This window comes from Onychomys torridus, chromosome 19 (assembly GCF_903995425.1).
Source record: "Onychomys torridus chromosome 19, mOncTor1.1, whole genome shotgun sequence".
Taxonomy (NCBI): Eukaryota; Metazoa; Chordata; class Mammalia; order Rodentia; family Cricetidae; genus Onychomys; species Onychomys torridus.
Window position 1 is genome coordinate 63,388,040 of NC_050461.1, and position 18,444 is coordinate 63,406,483.

At 51.0% G+C, this 18,444-nt stretch overlaps 1 protein-coding gene across 3 annotated transcripts; it reads left to right on the forward strand.

Annotated features, from left to right (window-relative positions):
* The first annotated feature begins 808 nt into the window (after positions 1–808).
* Spaca6 (sperm acrosome associated 6) lies at positions 809–15,903 on the forward strand. 3 transcript variants are annotated; one of them, XM_036169222.1, is made up of 9 exons: positions 809–1,036; positions 5,517–5,594; positions 13,090–13,158; positions 13,721–13,744; positions 14,484–14,561; positions 14,640–14,749; positions 15,060–15,216; positions 15,289–15,499; positions 15,812–15,903. In XM_036169222.1, the coding sequence occupies exons 1-9, from the start codon at positions 919–921 to the stop codon at positions 15,843–15,845; spliced, it is 879 nt and encodes a 292-aa protein (XP_036025115.1). In that variant the 5' UTR covers positions 809–918; the 3' UTR covers positions 15,846–15,903. The 3 variants fall into 3 exon arrangements, with proteins under 3 accessions (XP_036025115.1, XP_036025114.1, XP_036025117.1); XM_036169224.1 differs by lacking the exon at positions 809–1,036 and adding an exon at positions 4,516–4,814; XM_036169221.1 differs by having other exon boundaries at positions 14,484–14,749.
* Positions 15,904–18,444: the final 2,541 nt, after the last annotated feature.

Below are 18,444 nucleotides of genomic sequence, written 5' to 3' on the forward strand. Positions count from 1 at the left end.
GGCCCCACCCACCCCCTATCTCCTGAGTCTCTGGTCTCGACACCCCCATCCCCGTCACATTCTTTCAACCCTGGAACGGGACATTCTGCGGCTGGGTTTGATTCCATCATCAGTCCGTGAGCTCAGTGTGCCAGGGTAGATATGGGGGTCTAATTCACCTTTTGAGTTCCAGTGCCGGGGAGGGGAGAAACACAGCGCCGGAGAAGGGGGGCGGTGGGCTGGGAGAGCCGAAAGGGGGTGGGAATGGGAATGCAGCCCCTGGTTGAGGAAGGTGCACAGAGGAAGAGAGGAAAGAGAAAACATCCAGCCAGAAAAGGAGAAAAACAGAAAATGCAAGACTCATCGCTAGCAAAAAAAGGAAAAAAAAAAAAAAAAAAGAGGTAAAGATGCAGAGACTGGGAAAGGCAGGAAGGGAGGTGAGATAGAAGAAGGGAGGCCAGAAAAAAGACATAGTGGGAGGGAAAAGAAGGAGGAGGCCGAGAGCCGGGAAGGGAGGTGAGATGGAGGCAACCGAAGGGTAGAAAGCTGCAGAGACTGAGCGGGCACTAGCCAGGGCGGAGGGAGGGAGGGAGGGAGCTTGCCTCCGCTGCCTCCCGGCCTCTCTTTTGTCCCTTCCCTTCTCCCTGCGTCATGCTCCCCTAGCCCGGCCTCCCCTCCCGCTCCCTCCTCCGCCCTGCTCCTCCTCCCTAGGGCTGGATGGAATTTTTTCCCCTGGACCCCGGCCAGCTTCGGGGCAGGGGGGTGGGGGGGAAGCCTGGCCGGACTGGGTTGGGCGGTGGGGAGGGGCTGGGCAGGGGCCCCCCGGGGAGGGGGCCGGTCCGAGGCCACGCTGCCCGCGGGGTCTAGGGTGGAGGAGCCCGGGCGCGCAGTGCCGGGAGGAGACACCGGCCGGAGGCAGCAGGCGACCGGGGGCGGAGGATGGCGGGGCTGGCGGGAGGAAGGAGAGAGGCCGCGGGCGGCAGAGGAGGGAGAGGATGGAGAACCTGGGGCTGGGCTGGAGGACACTGGGTCCTCGCGACGCTGGAGCCGCGGAGCGGTGAGTCTGCGGAACCGGAGGGGGATGGGACCTGGGCCGGACTCCAGGGTCCCCAAGGGAGGAGGCGGGCAGCCTGGGCCTGGATTTCTGGGTTCTCACTTGGATGGCGGAGAAGTGGTGGTGGCGGCTGTGGTTCGGGGGTGGGGGGTGGGGAGGGTGGTGAGCTGGGACTCCTCAGTCTTTGATGGAGGGGCGGGAGGTCTGGATTCCGGGGTCCCTGGGTTACAGAAGCTGGGAGGATCTGAGATTCTAAAGGAAGGATGTAAGATCCCAGAGTGTAAGGGACTGGGGACCAGATGCCAGAGACCGCAGGGAGGTGGAGGGAGACTGTCTGGCTTTGGAAGTGCCTCCGGCGGCCCAAGGGTTAACGTCTGGCTGGAAGGGAGGGGGAGGGGCAGAGATGGGGCTGCGGGGCTTTGCGGGGTCAAGGGTGAGCCGTGTGAGTGGGAGGGTGTCAGGAGGAGGGGGAGGTTGTCTGGGATGCCAGACGGGCCCGGGTCAGCGCCCGGGGCAGGGGATGTCTGGTAGTAGAGAGGCCCAGCGTCCAGGTTCCTCTGGGGACCCGGGATTCCAGGCCTCAGCCCCCTCCTCCCTCAGAGTCCACCTTCCAGCGGCTTACCCAAATTCCACAATCCGAAGCTCTAGCTGAGGTGTGCCCAGGACGCCTGGGCCACCCAGCTGCTTCTTGGCTCTGACCCCAGAGTCCACTCTCCTGCCACCACCTCCGGCCCAGAAGCATAGGCCACCCTCCCTTAAGAGTCAGAGCCCCATGCATTTTTCTTCTTAGCTGCCAGGACTGGGGGATAGGTGGGGGGCTCTTTACCAGGAACCACGAGTCCCCCACCCCTTCTTAGCCCCAACTGGAGTCCAGCCCTCCAGGGGTTAAGGGGGCGGGGCCAGCTGGTTGCTATGGTGCCAGACTGTTTGGGTCTGCTCTCTGACCCTTGGGGGCTCCCTAGGGTCTGCGAAGAGGGGGAGGGGTCCCAGGCCCAGGGAAAGTCCAGTGCCTACCCCTTCCCCAAAGCAAGCCTGTGAACCCGAGAGATGCACCCATGCCTGGGCCAGTGACCTTGAACCAGCCCACAACCTTCTCTGAGCCTCAGTTTCCCCTTTGAGGAGAAACTTACTGGGTGCGGGAGAGATGCTCTGGCCTGGAGAATCTTTAAGATTCTCGTTTCCCGGCTTTCTTCACCCCCCTCCTCAGGCCCCAGGCAGCCCCGGGGCATGCTGGGAACCCAGGCCTGGGCTCTGGGCCAGGTTGGTTGGGGGGGGGGAGCCTCCTCCCTTCCCCTTCCTCCCCACCTTGGCCTGACTCTCGCCCCGCCTGAGGGTCTGGGAGGTTGGGAAGGAGGGAAAGGAAGACTTGAGCTGGGCCGAAGACCGTCCCGGCCCCCGCCTCCGGCTTTGCTTCTCCGCCCCCTTCCCGCCTCTCCTCCCCCCTCCTCAGCAGGTCGCTACCCCGGCCCAGGGCCTCTTCTCGACCCACCCCCACTCCACTCCCAGCTCCAGACCTGGCTCTGAGCAGCGAGGGGGAGGGAGGGAGAGAGGGAAGGAGAAAAAGAGGGGATGGGGGAGGGGAGGGAGGAGAGCGAAGGAGACCTGGGAGGGAAGGGGCAAAGGGGGAGAGAAAGGGAGAGCGAGAGAGACCCTGGAGAGGAGCCGGGAAGATGCGAGGAGGGTGGATAAAAGAGAAGAGGGAGACAGAAATTTAGATAAAGAGAGAAAACGAGAGACAAAGCCAGGAAAGGAGGAGGCGAAAGAAGACAGTGAAAGAGAGGAGAGACGTGAGAGGTAGATATGGAAGACAGGAGGTGAGGAAGAGGAGAGAGGCAGTCAGAACAGAGACTAGTGAGGACCAGGCGTGCATATGATACAGCAGGAGAGGGGAGCCTAGACGGGAAGATACACACCGAGAAAGAAAGAGGGAGAACTGGGAATGGGCAGGGTGAGGAAAACGGGCGGAGAGAAACAATATGGACATGGAACCTGGGAGCCCCAGAGGACCAGTTCTGAGCTCAGCCTCAGGGTGGGTGCATATCCGAGGCCCCTCCCACCTGCAGCCGACTGACTTCGGCCAAGTGGTTTCCGGGCTCAGGGGTGCAGGTAACCACCTCATCTCTGGAGGAGTCTAGGAGACAGGAACCTGGGTCATAGCTGTCACCATAAAGGTTCAGAGTGGGGGAAAGGTAGAAGGGAAGGATTGTTCTGAGAGGCTCATGAGCACTCCTGGTACCCAGGAGGCCGTAAGCTCAGGTCTGGGGGTCCGAAACCTTGAGGGGTTTCAGGAGGGGGGCAGATTATCAAGACAAACAAGACCCTCTCCCTCCAGCACTCCAAAAGCCAGCTCTCTTCCAGGGTGCCTCCTCTAAGGGACATTCCTGTGGTTGTACCCAGGGTCTGGGGAGGGGGGAATTGACCCCTAGGTCTAACAGAGAACTGAGTCTGGGGGCTCTTGGGTGTGGAGCACTGGATCTGAGGGAGGACTGGGACCCGGACCCCTGAGTCTGGTAGGAAGTCTGGAGCCAGTACACCTGGGTCTGAGGAGGCCTGGAGTCTGAATCCCTGGCTTTGAAGGAGGGGAAATGGGGCCTAGATTGTGCGAGAAGAGCTGGACTGAATTCCTGGGTTCCTTGGGGAGGAGGAGGGGGCCGGGGGCCCGGACTCCTGGGTCCTGGCACCCACCCGTAGAACCGACCTTGCGGGGCCTTCGCCGCACACAAGCTCGTGTCTGTGGGTCCGTGTCGGGGGCTCACCATCGCGGCTGGGACCTCCCCGGCCCTCCCCACCCTCCTTACTTCTCTTGGTACCCCTTCATTCCATCTGTCAATCTGCCCACCTGCCGCGCCCCCCGGGCTGAGGTAGGAGGTTGTATAGTTGAGGAAGACACCCGAGGAGATCACTATACGGCCTCCTAGCTTTCCCCAGGCTGCGCCCAGCACGGGAAGGGGCCGGCGGGGACCCCAAATCCACACCACTGCCCCAGAGTTCCTGGGAGGAGCTGGGGTGTCTTCTCTGTCCACACCCTGTGGCCTAGCCCTTTCCTTTGCTGTCTCTCTGCCATCAGGAAGTTTCCACGTTTTCTGTCTCTGTCTCTTACCCCACTGTCTTCGGGGTTCTAGAAGCTTCTGTTTCTCTAGAGCTGTGAATCTATCTCTGTGACATTGTGAGTCTCAAGGCCTCGTGATATCTCTCCAGGTTTCTCTGTCTTCTTTGCCCATTTTCTGACTTTGGGGACTCAGTGTATCTGTGTTTCTTTCTCATTTCCCTGCTCCCACCTCTGGGGAAGAGGGCTTTTCTGGTCCACCATAGCTAAATTGCCGGCCTCTGGGTCCCTGAGACCCTTTAACCTGTGAGGACGTCCAGGGTCACAGGTGAGGTTCTTGGGAGCCTGGCGCCTGGCTCAGCCACAAATTTAGGGATTGCAAGTGACCCCTGACAACCTTCCTCTAGATGGAGCCTGGCACTTGACCACCAGCTGAAAGACAATCTCTGATCTTAGGCCACAGCTCCCCCTCCCCCACAGTGACCTCACAAAGGTTACTAGCTTCTCCTCAGACTCAGAGACCCTCTGTGATGGCCCTTGTTGCCCTGGTGGGGAGCACTGTCCTGTTCCCACTGATCTTCAGGGCATCCACGTGGGCCTGTCTCTTCTGCTTCACTACCCATGAGGAACGCCTCCGTGTCTGCCAGATGTTTGCGGGCACAGAGGGCTCCAAGCTGGGCCAGTGTAAAGATGCTCTCACAGCTGCCTTTGAGGGTCTCTCAGACGTGGAAATCAGTGAGGAGACCCTCCTCCCTGGTCCAGGGCCATGGGGAGGGGCAGGAGAGACCTTGAGCGACTCCAAGAAGAAAAGCCAAGTACAGGATCATGGCAGAGATGCAGGGAAGAGAGACAGGTGGAAACAATGGAAGGAAACCTGTTCCGAGAGGGGTGGAGACAGTGCCTCAGAGAGAGACTAAGGACAGTGAGGGCCTTGACAGAATTACAGGAAAAGAGATGGAAAACCAGAAAGAGTAGAAGGAGCATTGCTCAGAGAGAGGAGAGTATGGATGGGGACACAGAGGAGTGGGGAGATCAGAGACCGAGAATTCCAGAGACCCAGAGTGAGGGAGAAAGGGACTGACAGAGAGAGGTGGCCAGGGACCCAGAGAGAGACAGTGATCCAGAGGTAGGACAGGTTGGAGTAGAGACTGACAGAAACAGATGCAGGGTGGTGTGACAGAGACAGAGGCTTAGAGAGAGAGAGAAGGAAAGGAGAGAGGGAGGGTCAGATACCCAGATTGGGGCTTAGAGTTGGGAAAAGAAACCCAGAGAGAGAAAGAATTATCTCTCCAGAGAGGGCACATAGACCCTCGGTGGGGGTGGGGTGAGGGTGGGGGTGGGGATGGATCCTTTCAGCCATGAGTCAGACATAGAAAGTACGCCGGCACCAGATGTGTGCCACAGTGCTTCCTCAGCCTACTTCTCGTCCACCCTCAGACTATGATGAGAGGAGCCACCTGCATGATGCATTTACACAGATGATCCTCTCCCTCCAGGAGGTGGCTGCAGCTCAGGGTGAGTGTCTTTATGGAATTTGGCTTCCCTCCCACCCCCTCCCCGCAGACTATGTGAAGGCATAAGTGATTCCTCTGGTTGGAGGGAGTGATACCTCTGTGAATGAGGTTATTTGTTGGGGAAAGTGCAGAGGTGAGTAGAGTCAAAGACAACAAGGAACCGAGGGAGGTATAGAAGTCACAAAGTCTGAAGCCCTGTGGGTTCAAGTCTATGTGACCTATCTGTGGTTCTCACACTTGGGCTCTGAAGTCTGGGTGTGTCGATGCCTCTCACCTGGGCTCCACTTCCCTGTAAGGTAGAACATTCTCATCTCCTCGGGTGAGATGTTCTCTTTATCTCCCAGAGTAGTCAGAGCTCATTGGGAGGGAAGGGTTCTTTTTGAGACAGGTGTTATGGAGGACATAATTTAAGACAAGACACAAACACATATATTTTTTCCTGGCTAACAAAGACAGGTAAGAGCAGTAGAGCTAGCCATTCAGGGCACAGACTTGGAGAGTCAGTGCCAGACTCCTGCTTGGGGTATTAAGGAAGAGCATGAGCATGTAGCTGTATGGAGTAGCCCTTTTAAGGCTCTGGGGACCTGTAAACACATTATTAGTAGTAATCACACCAGATCACCGCAACCACAGAGCACACAGTCTTCTATGTAGTTGTATGTATGGCAGTGTGAGAAGTCATTTTTGTTTAAGGATAAATTGGCCACTCCCAAAAATCTGGGAGGTCATGGCCTTTTTTTTCATCTTCAATGGTTCATTTTGTTCCTACTAAGTTTGATATCAAAACCCTCCCAAACAAAGGGCCCATTGATTCAATGGGTGTCCGGGACCATCATGGAAGAGGACTTTCTGTGTGTCCCCAATCCCAAAGAAGAATTTGAGGAAACTGAGAGATGGAAGAAATGCAGGATTCGGGAGGATGCCATCTGTTCTTGCCTGGGCTTGTCTCCTTTTTGAAACTTGGAAAAAGCTACCAAGTGCATACCTGAGAGTAGAAGATCTTTCTCGTGTGGGACAGAAACTTGGGGGCAGATGGAAGCTGGGGTTAAAGAGGAGGCTGCCTATGACACAGATCTGAGACCATACTGAAGAGGAGGGCTAGGAAATAGAAAAGTGGGCCTGGATCTGGTGGTCTGTGACAGGAAAAGGAAAACGTTGGGGTTACAGGAGTGCCTTCAGCTAGGGTCTGACTTCTTAGGAGTGACATCTCTAAGATGGGGCACATGGATGAAAGAGCTGCACTGCAGAGAGACGATTAGGGTAATAACACAGTAACCACGAAGGGATCCTGGTGACATCCACAAGGCATCTAGACACCTGGATGTCAGCATCAGTCAAGGAGATGTGCACAGGCACCTGGAAAACCACAGAGTGATAGAAGCAGGGTGGAGGAGCTTCTGCTCTGGGTGTAGACAGAGATTCTGGGACCCCATAGAAGGAAAGACTGAAGACCGGGAGAAACTGGCCTAGTAAGTTCCTCAGACAGAGGCTGATAGAATATTCCGGAACTACCTGTAGAGTCAGAGCTGGGACCCAAACTGCCAATGTTCTGCCCTGGAGATGCTTGTATTTAAGGGCAGAACACAGACAGTAGACAGTCAATAAAGTGTGAGGTTGAGAGCGGCTGGGGTAGACAACTTTCGTAGAATCCCCCAGTGAGGTTCCAGGGTGATGGATAAAGCCCTCAAGTAGAATCCTGCAGTGAAGGGCTGGAGCTATGGCTAAGCTGTAGAGTATTTGCCTAGGGGTGCTGTGTTTCCTGGACCATCATTTATGCTAATTATTCTCCTAAGGGATATTCCATTACCACCCTTGTGATGTAGAGATTCAAAGCCCTATCTTCCAATTGGTAAAGTTAGGACTGAGCTGAGCTTGAAGATGTATAGACAGGATTTAGGATAATTGTGCATTGGATGAGTCAGACTAGTACCGTTTCTGGGAGGTTGCACAGATGATAATGTCTCGTATACATACCACAAGTTTATAATGTGAGTATAGATTGGATATCCTTAGTACAGTAATCTGAAAGCTGAACTGTTTCTAAGCTAAATGTGGCTTGTCACTCCAATGTCAGGGCAGTGGATGAAGCAGAGAAGTCAAAAGTTGAGAGCACCTTTGACTACATAGTGGAAAAGAATTTTTAAAGGCTAGGGATGTAGCTCAGTTGGTAGAGTGCTTGCCTATTATGCATGGAGTCTTGGGTTTTATCCCCAGACCTTAGTATACTTCTTGGTCCCACACGTCTGTGATTTCAGCACTCAGTGGAGGCAGGAGGATCATCCTCGATTACATTGTGAGTTTGAAACCAGCCCAGGATACAAGAGACCCTGTCTTAAAGAAAAATAATTATCCAGGTGCGGCAGTGGCTCACACAATGCCAGTATTTGGGAGGCTGAGGCAGTAGGGTTGAAGGAGCCTAGGTTACATAGAATAAATAAACAGACAAAATAAAACAGTGACAAACATGGGCGTGCATGTGTGTGAAATGTTTCAAAATACAAAGCCCTTGTGAGTGTTATATCAGCTCTGCATATCATCATATGACAGGCCACAGTTAAAACTCAGGCTCACTCGAAATAGTGTGAACTCAACCTTCAGACTGTGTAAAACATTATGAAACAAATGAATTTCCATTTTTTACTTACTTATTTATGTGTATGAATGTTTGCCTATACTCATGTCTGTGTACCACATTCATGCCTGGTGCCTGAAGAGGCCAGAAAAGATCCCCTGGAGTTGTAGTTACTGGTGGTCATGAGCCACCATGTAGATATTGGCTGAACCTGGGTCCTCTGCCAAAACAGCAAGTACTCTTAACTGCTTAGCCATGTCTCCAGCCTGTTTTTATTTTTTATCATATGTATATGTACTTGAGTTTACTGGAGACTACTCTGGGCTACGTGAGACCCTGTCAACAAAAAAAGGGGTGGGGTGGGGTTAGAACTGGTTCAGTGGTTCAGAGTACCTGCTGTATAGTCATGTGGACTAGTTTTAGTCCCAGCACCATCGTGTGTGGTGTTCCCTTACACTCTTATAACCCAGGCCCAAAGTAAATGAAGGCAGGGGCTTTTGTGGGGCTTGTCGGCTTCCCTGAGAACACATTAATTGGAGCATCAGAGAGACCCTGCCTCGGAGAAATAGGCAGGGTAGCATAGGTGGACACTTAACACTGCGTTGTGACTTGTGTAGGTATAAACAGATGCATGTCCTGCAGGTTTATGCACACACTCACACAGACAGACACACAAGTAAGTTATTTTTAAAAACAGTGCATGAATGGTGAAGTATGGAGGTCTGAGTTTTACAAGTGATTGTGTGGCCTTGATGTTTATTTATCCTTTTTGTTTGCTTTGAGGGAAGGTCTCACTACATAGTCCAGGCTGGACTTGATCTCATGATCCTCCTAGCCTCCCCTGGAGCCTGTGCCACGACATCTAACTTCTCTAACCTCTTCATGCCTGTTTCCCCATCTCAGATTTGAAGGGGGTAGTAGTAGATGATTCTCTGTGTAGGCAGAAGCTCTTAGACTCAAGGCTTATGAGCACTCCAAAGCAGACTACAGGATAGCTGAGAATGGAAAAGATTGCATCGCCCATAGCCCTCAATCCTGCACATACATCTTTTTTTTTTTTGGTGGTGGTGGTGGGGTGTTGAGATGATTTCTCTGTGTAGCTTTGGAGCCTGTTCTGGAACTCACTTTGTAGACCAGGCTGGCCTTGAACTCACAGAGATCCACCTGTCTCTGCCTCGAGTGTTGGGGTTAAAGGCATGTGCCATCACTGCCCATGTCTTTATGGTAGACACTGCCACCATTGCTGTTTTGTGCATGAGGAAACTGAGGACCAGAGAGTTATCACCTGACCAACCTCACATATGGAGGCAGACTTATGATCTGTGGATATATGTACGTCAGTGTGAAACATGTACTCAACAGCTGTACATGCCAGAACTGAAATCCAATGTCAGAGCTCCTAACACATGCCCCTCACCAGGGAAACTGCAGCACCTTTTGTACCACTATAGTTCAGTTGGCATATTGCATATTCCATTTACCCTGTTTAGGGTATTTCCCTTTATTCCTGACCACAAGTGTACAAGATATAAACCTATCATACCCTTGTCCACCTCACAGGTCTCTGTGGTGCACTTGATATGTCCCATCTGCTGGCACCCTCCTGTGAGCTGTTGATTTGGTTCCTAGATGCATCTTGGGTAAGGCCTTCAGGATCCAGGCCTTTCATTGAGGGCTCCACCCTGACCATATCCTCCTTACGGTACTACCATCTCTAGATCATATTCCTGCTCTTGTGGTTAGGAGAATGACCTCAGATTGTTCATTTTGAACTAGTTTCTTGGCTTTGGTGCTCCTTTTCTCCTTGTAGACAACAATGTACCATTTTTATTAATACCTTCAATTCTTTGACAGTTTCATACACGTGCACATTTTGGTCATCGCCCTCATTGCTGTGACACCTTAATGGTGAAAATGCTTATTCTAGATCACTGTTTTAGAGTAGTCCAGTGGTTCTCAACCCGTGGGGCATGACCTCTTTGGGATCCTTTCACAAGGGTCCCCTAAGGCCATTGGAACACACAGATGTTTACATTACAATTTACAGCAGTAGCAAAATTACAGTTACAAAGTAGCAACAAAAATAATTCTATTGTTGGGGTCACCACAGCATGAGGAACTGTATGAAAGGGTTGAAGCATTAGGAAGATTGAGAACCACTGGTATACTGTGGCAGGAAGACAGAGCAGGAGCCTGAGGTGGCTGATCACATTGCATACACAGTCCAGAAGCAGAGAGAGTTGAATGCCGGTGGGTTCAGCTTTCTCCTTTTGATTCACTCTGGGACCCCAGCCCATGAAATGGTACCAGCCACATACAGAGTGGATTTTCCCATCCCTTGACAGGCCCAGAGGTTTGTTTCCATGGTGATTCTAAATCCTATGAAATTGACAATAAAGATGAACTCGCATGAGTCTGAGGTACACCTAAATGACTTCATTTTAATTAACCCCTTTAAGAATGTCTCATCCTTCCATACTGCACTGGGGATTAGGATTTTACATATGAGTGGGGTGGGGTGAACACTGTCATAGAACCATTTCCACCAGAAGGCCTGCTGACCTTGTTGCTGGTCACTGGTGAGCTCCACTTCATGATCTGGAGGGTACTGTGGTGGTAAGAATCAAGGACTCTGAACATAAAAGAGTGGAGGGGTAGAAATGAATGGTGGTTGGGGGAAGGACTGGGGAGTGCCCTGTTTTTAAAGGGAGTGCTGGTCACTGACCTGCTAATTGCTGCCTTATGGCACTGTGAGTTGATTATGTTTTATATCTTTGTACATTTTTTTAAAAAGATGCTTAGCATTTTTGTGATCTGTTTTGTGTGTTGGCAATCAGTTCATTTAGTTATATTTTAAGATTTATTTTTAATTATATGGATGGGGCTGGGGTGTGGGTGCATGTGAGTGCAGAAGCAGGAACCATTGAATGCCTGAAGAGGACATCAGAAGACCTGAAGTTGGAGTTACAGATGGTTGTGAAACTCCTGACATGGGTGATGGATCTTCTGCAAGACATTGGCTTAACTACAGAGCCATCTCTTCAGCTCTCCCTGCACTCCCCCTTTTTTAGACAGGATTTCTTTGTGTAGCCTTGGCTGTCCTGGAACTCACTTTGTAGACCAGGCTGGCTTTGAACTCAGAGATCCTCCTGCCTTTGCCTCCTAATTGCTGGGATTCAAGGCATGTAACACCACCTCCTGGCTGAGATACCAAACTTTTTTTTTTTTTTTGGTTTTTCGAGACAGGGTTTCTCTTGTGTTTTTTTTTTTTTTTTTTGGTGCCTGTCCTGAATCTTGCTCTGTAGACCAGGCTGGCCTGGAACTCACAGAGATCCACCTGGCTCTGTCTCCTGAGGGCTGGGATTAAAGGTGTGTACCATCACCACCTGGCAAAGATATCAAACTTTTATGACTGTCACAAAGATATACATCGGTAACCAGTTCATATATAGAAAAAGAAACAAGCCAGAGATCACTGTGCACACCTTTATAATCCCAACACTTGGGAGGCATAGGCAGGTGGATCTCCAAGTTCAAGGCCAGCCCGACTGGTCTATAAAATGAGTTCTAGGATAGCTAGGGCTACACAGAGAAACCCTGTCTTGAAAAAAGGAAAGAAAGAGGAGAAAAAGGAACACTTTCCTGTCTGTATTTTTTTTTTTTTTTAAATCACATCCAGGTGATGCATTTGGGTCTAAGGCCACTGCTGGTGACCTACAGTTCCCGCTGGACTCTAGAATTCACTCAACATACACTTACTGAGCTATTTTGTAAGACCTAGGACCCTTCTGTGTGTTTCAGAGAATGCTGTATTCAAGAGGTGGAAGCTTGGGGAACATTGAGAAGAGAGGGTTGAAGAGACAGAGGTTGGGGAGGATTAGACAAAGTGGTGTGTTCTGGACATGACAGGACCAATGTACTCCTGAACTCACAGCAGCTGTGGTTGCCTGCACAAGATCAAGTTGGTCAGCATTCCAGTGCTGTGGGGGAGGTGCTCACAAGCCTCCACCTCAAATGGAGGTGCTACTGATAGAGAGGAGGGAAAGCCAGTTGTCCTCAAAGGTGCATGCAGTCCCTGGTAGGTTGGTAGGTTCACCGCGCTCCAGTGCATGCATGTATGAAATTCTCAGAGAACAAAAATCATTAATTAAAAACATACCAAAAAGGAGCCAGGTTGTGTGTACCGTTAATCCCAACACTGGGGAGACGGAAGTAGGCAGATCTCCTGAGTTCAAGGCTTTAACCTTATTTTTTATGTGCATTGGTGTGAAGGTGTCAGATCCCCTGGAACTGGAGTTACAGTTATGAGCTGCCATGTGGGTGCTGGAAATTGAACCTGGGTCCTCTGGAAGAGCAGCCAGTGGTCTTAACAAAACAAAATACCAATAACATGAATTTATGCCGTTATATGTAGACATCTAATTTACACCTAATTTACATACACAGTCTAATTGGCATACGTGTAATTGCAAACTGATGAAGCCTATGTACACTGTGAATGAGGCACAATGAGAGAGAAAAGTAGGGGACTTTAGTATAGATTTGGGGTGATCAAACCCTTGCAGTGACACATGAGATGGTAAGATAAGTAGAATAATGGAGAGCTGGGCAAAAGATATTTATAAACAAATTCACAGTGGAGATTGAAAGAGGACAAGAGCAACAGAGAAGAGGAGACAGCCATCATTGTAGGGCTTACGAAGCCCTGCAGAAGAGTTGATCATTATCCTCCCCTTCCCACTAAGATATAAATGTATAGTGCTCTCAGGAGGCAGAAAGAACAACTTGCAGAAGTTTGCCAGCCTTCACTTTGGACCTATGGGAGGCAGAAACACAGCATGTGCTTATGGGAGAGCCAGCAAGTCCTGACTGTTCAGCCATAGGGAAAGCGCTCTTAGTATATCCACCCTGCTTCATCCTCCAGGGTCCTTTAAGGCTGCTTTCCCTAGTGCTGCAGCAAAAATGAAGAGGACCATTCATCACCTTAAAAAAGGTAAACCAGCCTCCACCTCCGAGCCCTGCAGACACACAATACACCACACACTGAATCCAGCCCAAGCCCTGGGACCAGTGGATTTCCTATCCCAGGACAGATCATGGGACAGTCCTGCCCGTATCTGCCCAGGCCTCTTCTGGGACCTGCTTCTAGCCCTGTGCTTGCTCAAAAGCATCCTCTCAAGTTGGTGCTTCTCTAACTGGGCCTACTAATTAGGTGCTCACTCCTTGAAGGATTGCCTGAGATCTACTCCCACCCCCAGGGGTAATTAATACCTCAAAGCTGATCCTCCTCAAGTCTCCTGTGTCGCCTTCCGCCTCCCCTCCCCCCATTTCCCCTTTCATAGATGGTTAGCTGCAAGCCTTAAACATGAAGTGCTGTGGACTTGGCCCTGCCCGTTAGGAGCTATGTGCTCTGTTCTCCCCTCCAAGTGCTCTATTAGTAGCCTAGGCCTGTTTTCCAGAGGAGAGGATTCCCTGCCTGTAACACCTTCTGGGGGGGCTTTAGGTAGGTCTCTCTGTCAACTACCTGAGTCCTAATGCCTCCTTTCTCTCCACAGTCCAGGACTGCATCCTTCCTTGTGGTAAGGACTTAGTCCCAAACCTAAAAGCAGGGGAAGCTGGGGTGGAAATCTGGAACTTAAGATGGAGACCACAAGTAGGCCTTAGATCCAAAGGAAACCTATAGGAAAGTGCATAAACTAGGTCAAAAACTTCATAGAAGCAGGTACTGCTGGTGAAGGCCTGTCTTCCTAGCTACTCCAGAGGCCTAGACAAGAAGATCACACATCCAAGGCCAGCCTGGGCTACCCTGAGTTAGGCCATGTGGGAAACTTAGGGGGACCCCGTCTCAAAACAAAATTCTAAAAAGAATTCTGAAGGTATATATAGCTTAGCAGTGGAGCACTTGAGAATCTCCCAGCCAGGGGCTGGAGACGTAGGTCAGTGGTAGATGCCCTGCCTAGACTCCTGGGGGGTTCTGAGGTTGGTAGTCTTTACTAGAATTCCCAAGTGGGGACTAGGGGCATGGTTTAGTGGTCGAGAGTTTAGCTAGTATGCATAATCCCTAGGTTCCGTTCCCAGTGGTTATAACACACACACACACTCACACACACACACACACACCCAGGTAAATGTGTAGAAAACTGGCTTAACGGGCCGACTGGACAGACTGATCTAAACAATGCAGAAAAGGTGGCATCTATCTTCCACCTACCCAGTAGAACCCTGGGATTCCTCATAGATTCAAGGAGGTTCGGAAACTTGGTCAGGGGACTGCGGGGTTGGGTAGGGGAGCCCAACACTCCTGGTCTCGGCTAACAGGTGTCCAGGAGGCCACTAGGCGTTTCAACTGCTGGGGCTGTTTCTCCACAATCTGTGACCTCCCTCTAGACTGTCCAGGTGAGAGGGCGGCGCCGGGATGCCAGGGAAAGGGCGGGGCTTGTGCAGGCCTACCAGGATCACCTTGTCTCTCTCCAGTTCAGGACGTGACGGTGAAGCGAGGGCATCAGGCTTTGTTTTCTTGTATCGTGGGCTTCCAATTGCCAGAATCGGAGCTCACTTACTCCTGGAAATTCGCGGCAGGAGGTGTGAGTTGAGACAGGGCCAGCTGGCGGGTTAAGGGGTCGGTTCTGCTCCAGGGAAAGAGGAGGCTAAGTTCAGAGTAGTGGGCGTAGGTTTTGGGTTTAGTGTGAGAGGAGTGTCGGGGACCTAGGGAGAGACCAAAGTTAAGTATGTGGAAGACCAGTGCTTAGATGTGCATTATGAGTCAGGCTTTAAGGAATGCCGGGAAGGATTTCTTAGGGCCGCCAAGAGTCAAGCTTGTGAGCTGAGTCAGGTCTGGGAGGGGCTTGCCGTTGTGGCTGAGTCCGTGTGCGTTTGAGCTCCTACATCTCGCAGCTCCGGACTCAGGACGTGTCCTACTTCCGTGATGTGCCAGGCGCCCACGGGTACCTGGCGCGAATCCGGCCAGTGCAACCCACGCACCGGGGGACCTTCTCCTGCGTGATCCTGCACGACCAGCGCCCCCTGGCACGGCTCTACTTCTATCTGAACGGTGCGGGCGGGGCGAGGATGTGAGGTGGGGCCAAGGGCGGGGCTCCGCCCCCTAACTTGCGCGCCCCGGCAGTGACTGGCCCTCCTCCGCCTGGGGAGACTGAGCTCCAGATGACGTTCCGGGAAGTGATGAATTGGACGCCGCGGGAGGCGGAAATGATCGAGCCCTGGAAGCCCAGCCTAGGCGAACTGCTTGCCTGGCCCTCGGCTCTGACGCTTGACAACCTGTTCCTGATCGCGGCAACCGCTGCACTATTGTCTGCTAGTGTCACTGTCCTAGTGTGGTGAGTGCCAGGCTCCACTAACCTTACCCTCTTGTCCACGCCGCAGGCCTCCGCCCTACGACCCCAGGGGTCCAGGCTTCCTTCTGTCCTCGAGTCCAGACCCTAGCCGCCTCCCTCAGTCTACTCAGGTGTTCTCTCAGACCTAGGAGTTCTAGCCCTTCTGGCTCAGGCTGAGAAATTCAAGTCTCTGTCCTATGTCTCATAACCTAGTATGGTCCTTGCAGATTCAGGTCTAGGCTCCTTGCACTTTGAAACCCAAATGTGTTTCTGTCCCTAGGCCCTCCTACAGCATACATTCCATTGTTTTTCCAGGGTGTTTTTTCGATGGTACTTAAGTGGCGACTAACAAGGGTATCTGCCCTGATCTGACATTCATCCCTGAAATAAAGAATGTATTTCAGTTAGTTCTGGATTCTCTCTCTCTTTTTTTGACGAGGTCACTGCTTACCTACGGAGAAAGACAAACAAAATGCCTCCAAATGCTTAGGTGTATGGACCCATTCGACAGGACACAAGCAATCGGTTTGTGGGGCTCTTCGTTGGTGCCATCGGGCACCACTAGCTCAGACCCTTATCCGTTCTCTTGTAGACTCGTTGACATTTCCATCTGTAGAAGATACTCTCAGAGTATATATGGTACTCTTCTCCTAACCCCCTCAAAAGAAAAAAAAAAGTCAAACAAGGCTTTCTTCCTTTAAGAAAAAGCACCCGTAGCCTTCTAGCAGTTTAATGCAGAAATCACTGGGATTACAGTCCTAGCTCCACACTGGGGGATTCTAGACAGGAGCTCTACTACTGAGCCATACCCCTGCTACTTAGTGGAATACTTTAGATAGGGCTCTACTACTGAGTTGCACCCTCAGCCCCTGTCACTAGGCAGTGTCTCTAGCACTGGGCCGCACCGCCAGCCCCTTTCTGTGGATTTTAGACAGGTACTGTAGAGGTGAGTTACATGCCTAGTCTGGTTTCTTGCTTTGTGTGGGTGTGGTGGGAACTTTTGTGTACATTCATTTGCATATGGAGGCCAGAGGTCAGCCTCAAGTGTCATTCCGAAGGCATGCTCCACTGTGTTTCTCAATAGCTAGGACTTGCCTGATTAGGCTAGCCGGCCAGCAAGTCCTAAGAATCAACATGTCACTACCTCACCAACCCTAGAATTACAACTGCATGCTTTTTACACCCAGGTCCTGGGGCATTTACTCAGATCCCCACTAGTTTCCAATCTAGTATTTTGTCACAGTGGGTTACTTCTCTGCCCTAAACCCATCAATGGCTTCTGTTGTCACTGGATTCAAACCTAATTGTTAAAATTTCCAAAGCTCAACACATTCTGTCCCATGTTGGTCTTCCTAGCCTTGTGCCTACCAAGGAAGAGAGCTTCCCATCCTACCCTGCAGTTCCCTTTTCTCCCTGTGGTATCCATTTCGATTCTCAGCCTCCCCATGGTCTTTTTATGTGTTTCCTATTCACAATAATGTGTTTGTTCCCCCCTTCTATCCTCATGACCTCCTTTTTTCTTACCCCTGCTGCCTCCCTGCTCATTTCTACCATTACATCGGCCCAGTAAATACCCATGACAGCCATCCAAAACTAACAGTTTTATTATGTAGCTTCTATCTCCTCTCATGTCTTCTTTGTTACATTTCAGCTCAGATGGCCTCAGCCGTGGTCCTCCGAACTTTGAGAGATGTGTTCCATGTTTGAACCTTCACCAAGGCTCTTCCTCCATCTTGAAATGACTTCCCTTTGAACTTTATGACCTCTCTTCCCACCCATTACACAGGCACTCTCTCTGGCTCGTGCATACTCCTTATGAGTTTTTTTTTTTTTTTTTTTTGGTTTGTGTGTGTGTGTGTGTGTGTCTGTGTGTGTGTGTGTGTCTGTCCCTGTTCCACGTAGGCATGATAGAAGGCTAGTTTTTGAGATGCAGTTTCCTGCAGCCAAGGATCACCTAAAACTTAGATAACCTTGAACTTTTGATCCTCTGGCTTCCACTTCCCAAGTGCTGGTGTGCACTTTTGTTCCCAGATTTATATAGTGTTGGAGGCAGAACAGAATGCTCTGTCCTTGTCAGGTATGTACTGTGCCAACTAGCTAAATACTCCTAGCCCTAGACATGATTAATTGTTAGGCACCCCCAGGTCTTTTTCCCCCTCCAGTGATGATAGCAAAGGCTGGGTCTTCTTATCTTCTAAACATGGCTTAGTCTTGCTAGTGATAATGCTCTATATCACTAGTGTCCTTCCTTCCATATACCCTTCTTTCATTTTCTGACTGTGCTCTGTGCACATGTGTATGGGTACACAGTACATGTGGAGGACAGCGGTTGATATCAAAGGTCTTCTTCAATTGATTCCACTTTATAATTTGAAACAAGGTCTCTGGACCTTGAAGATTAGGCTAGACAGGCCTGCCAGTACTTCTCAGGCAGACTGCTGGCTTTGCCTCCCCATAGTTGGGATTACATGTGCCAGTATTCCCAGTTGATGGGCATCTGGGTTCACACCCTCCTGCTTGCATGCTAAGCACTTTCTGACTGAGCCATTTCCCAAATTGGAACATTGAAGAACAGTGGCAGTTGGCTCTGGAGACTGACTGGGAAGGTGACATTTGAGGAAGGACTGGGAAGCTCAAGCTTTGTACGTATTTGTGAGCTCCAGTGCAGCAGTTGGAGGGATGTAGAAGCAGTTTTGGAAATGAACACACTGTGAGGTCAGAGAGCCTGGAGGGAAAGGGAAAGGGAAAGGGAAAGGCAGGGCAGGTTGTGCAGGATATTTCCCAGTGCAAAGTTTCAATTTTCCTCTGCCTTGAGCCACCCACAGTTTTCTGAGTGTATTAGTTAATTTTCTGTTGCTACGACAAAACATGAACAACAGCAACTTATAGAAGAAAGAGTTCAGTTTAGCCTACAGTTCCACGGGGATAGGCCATGAGGACAGGGGATA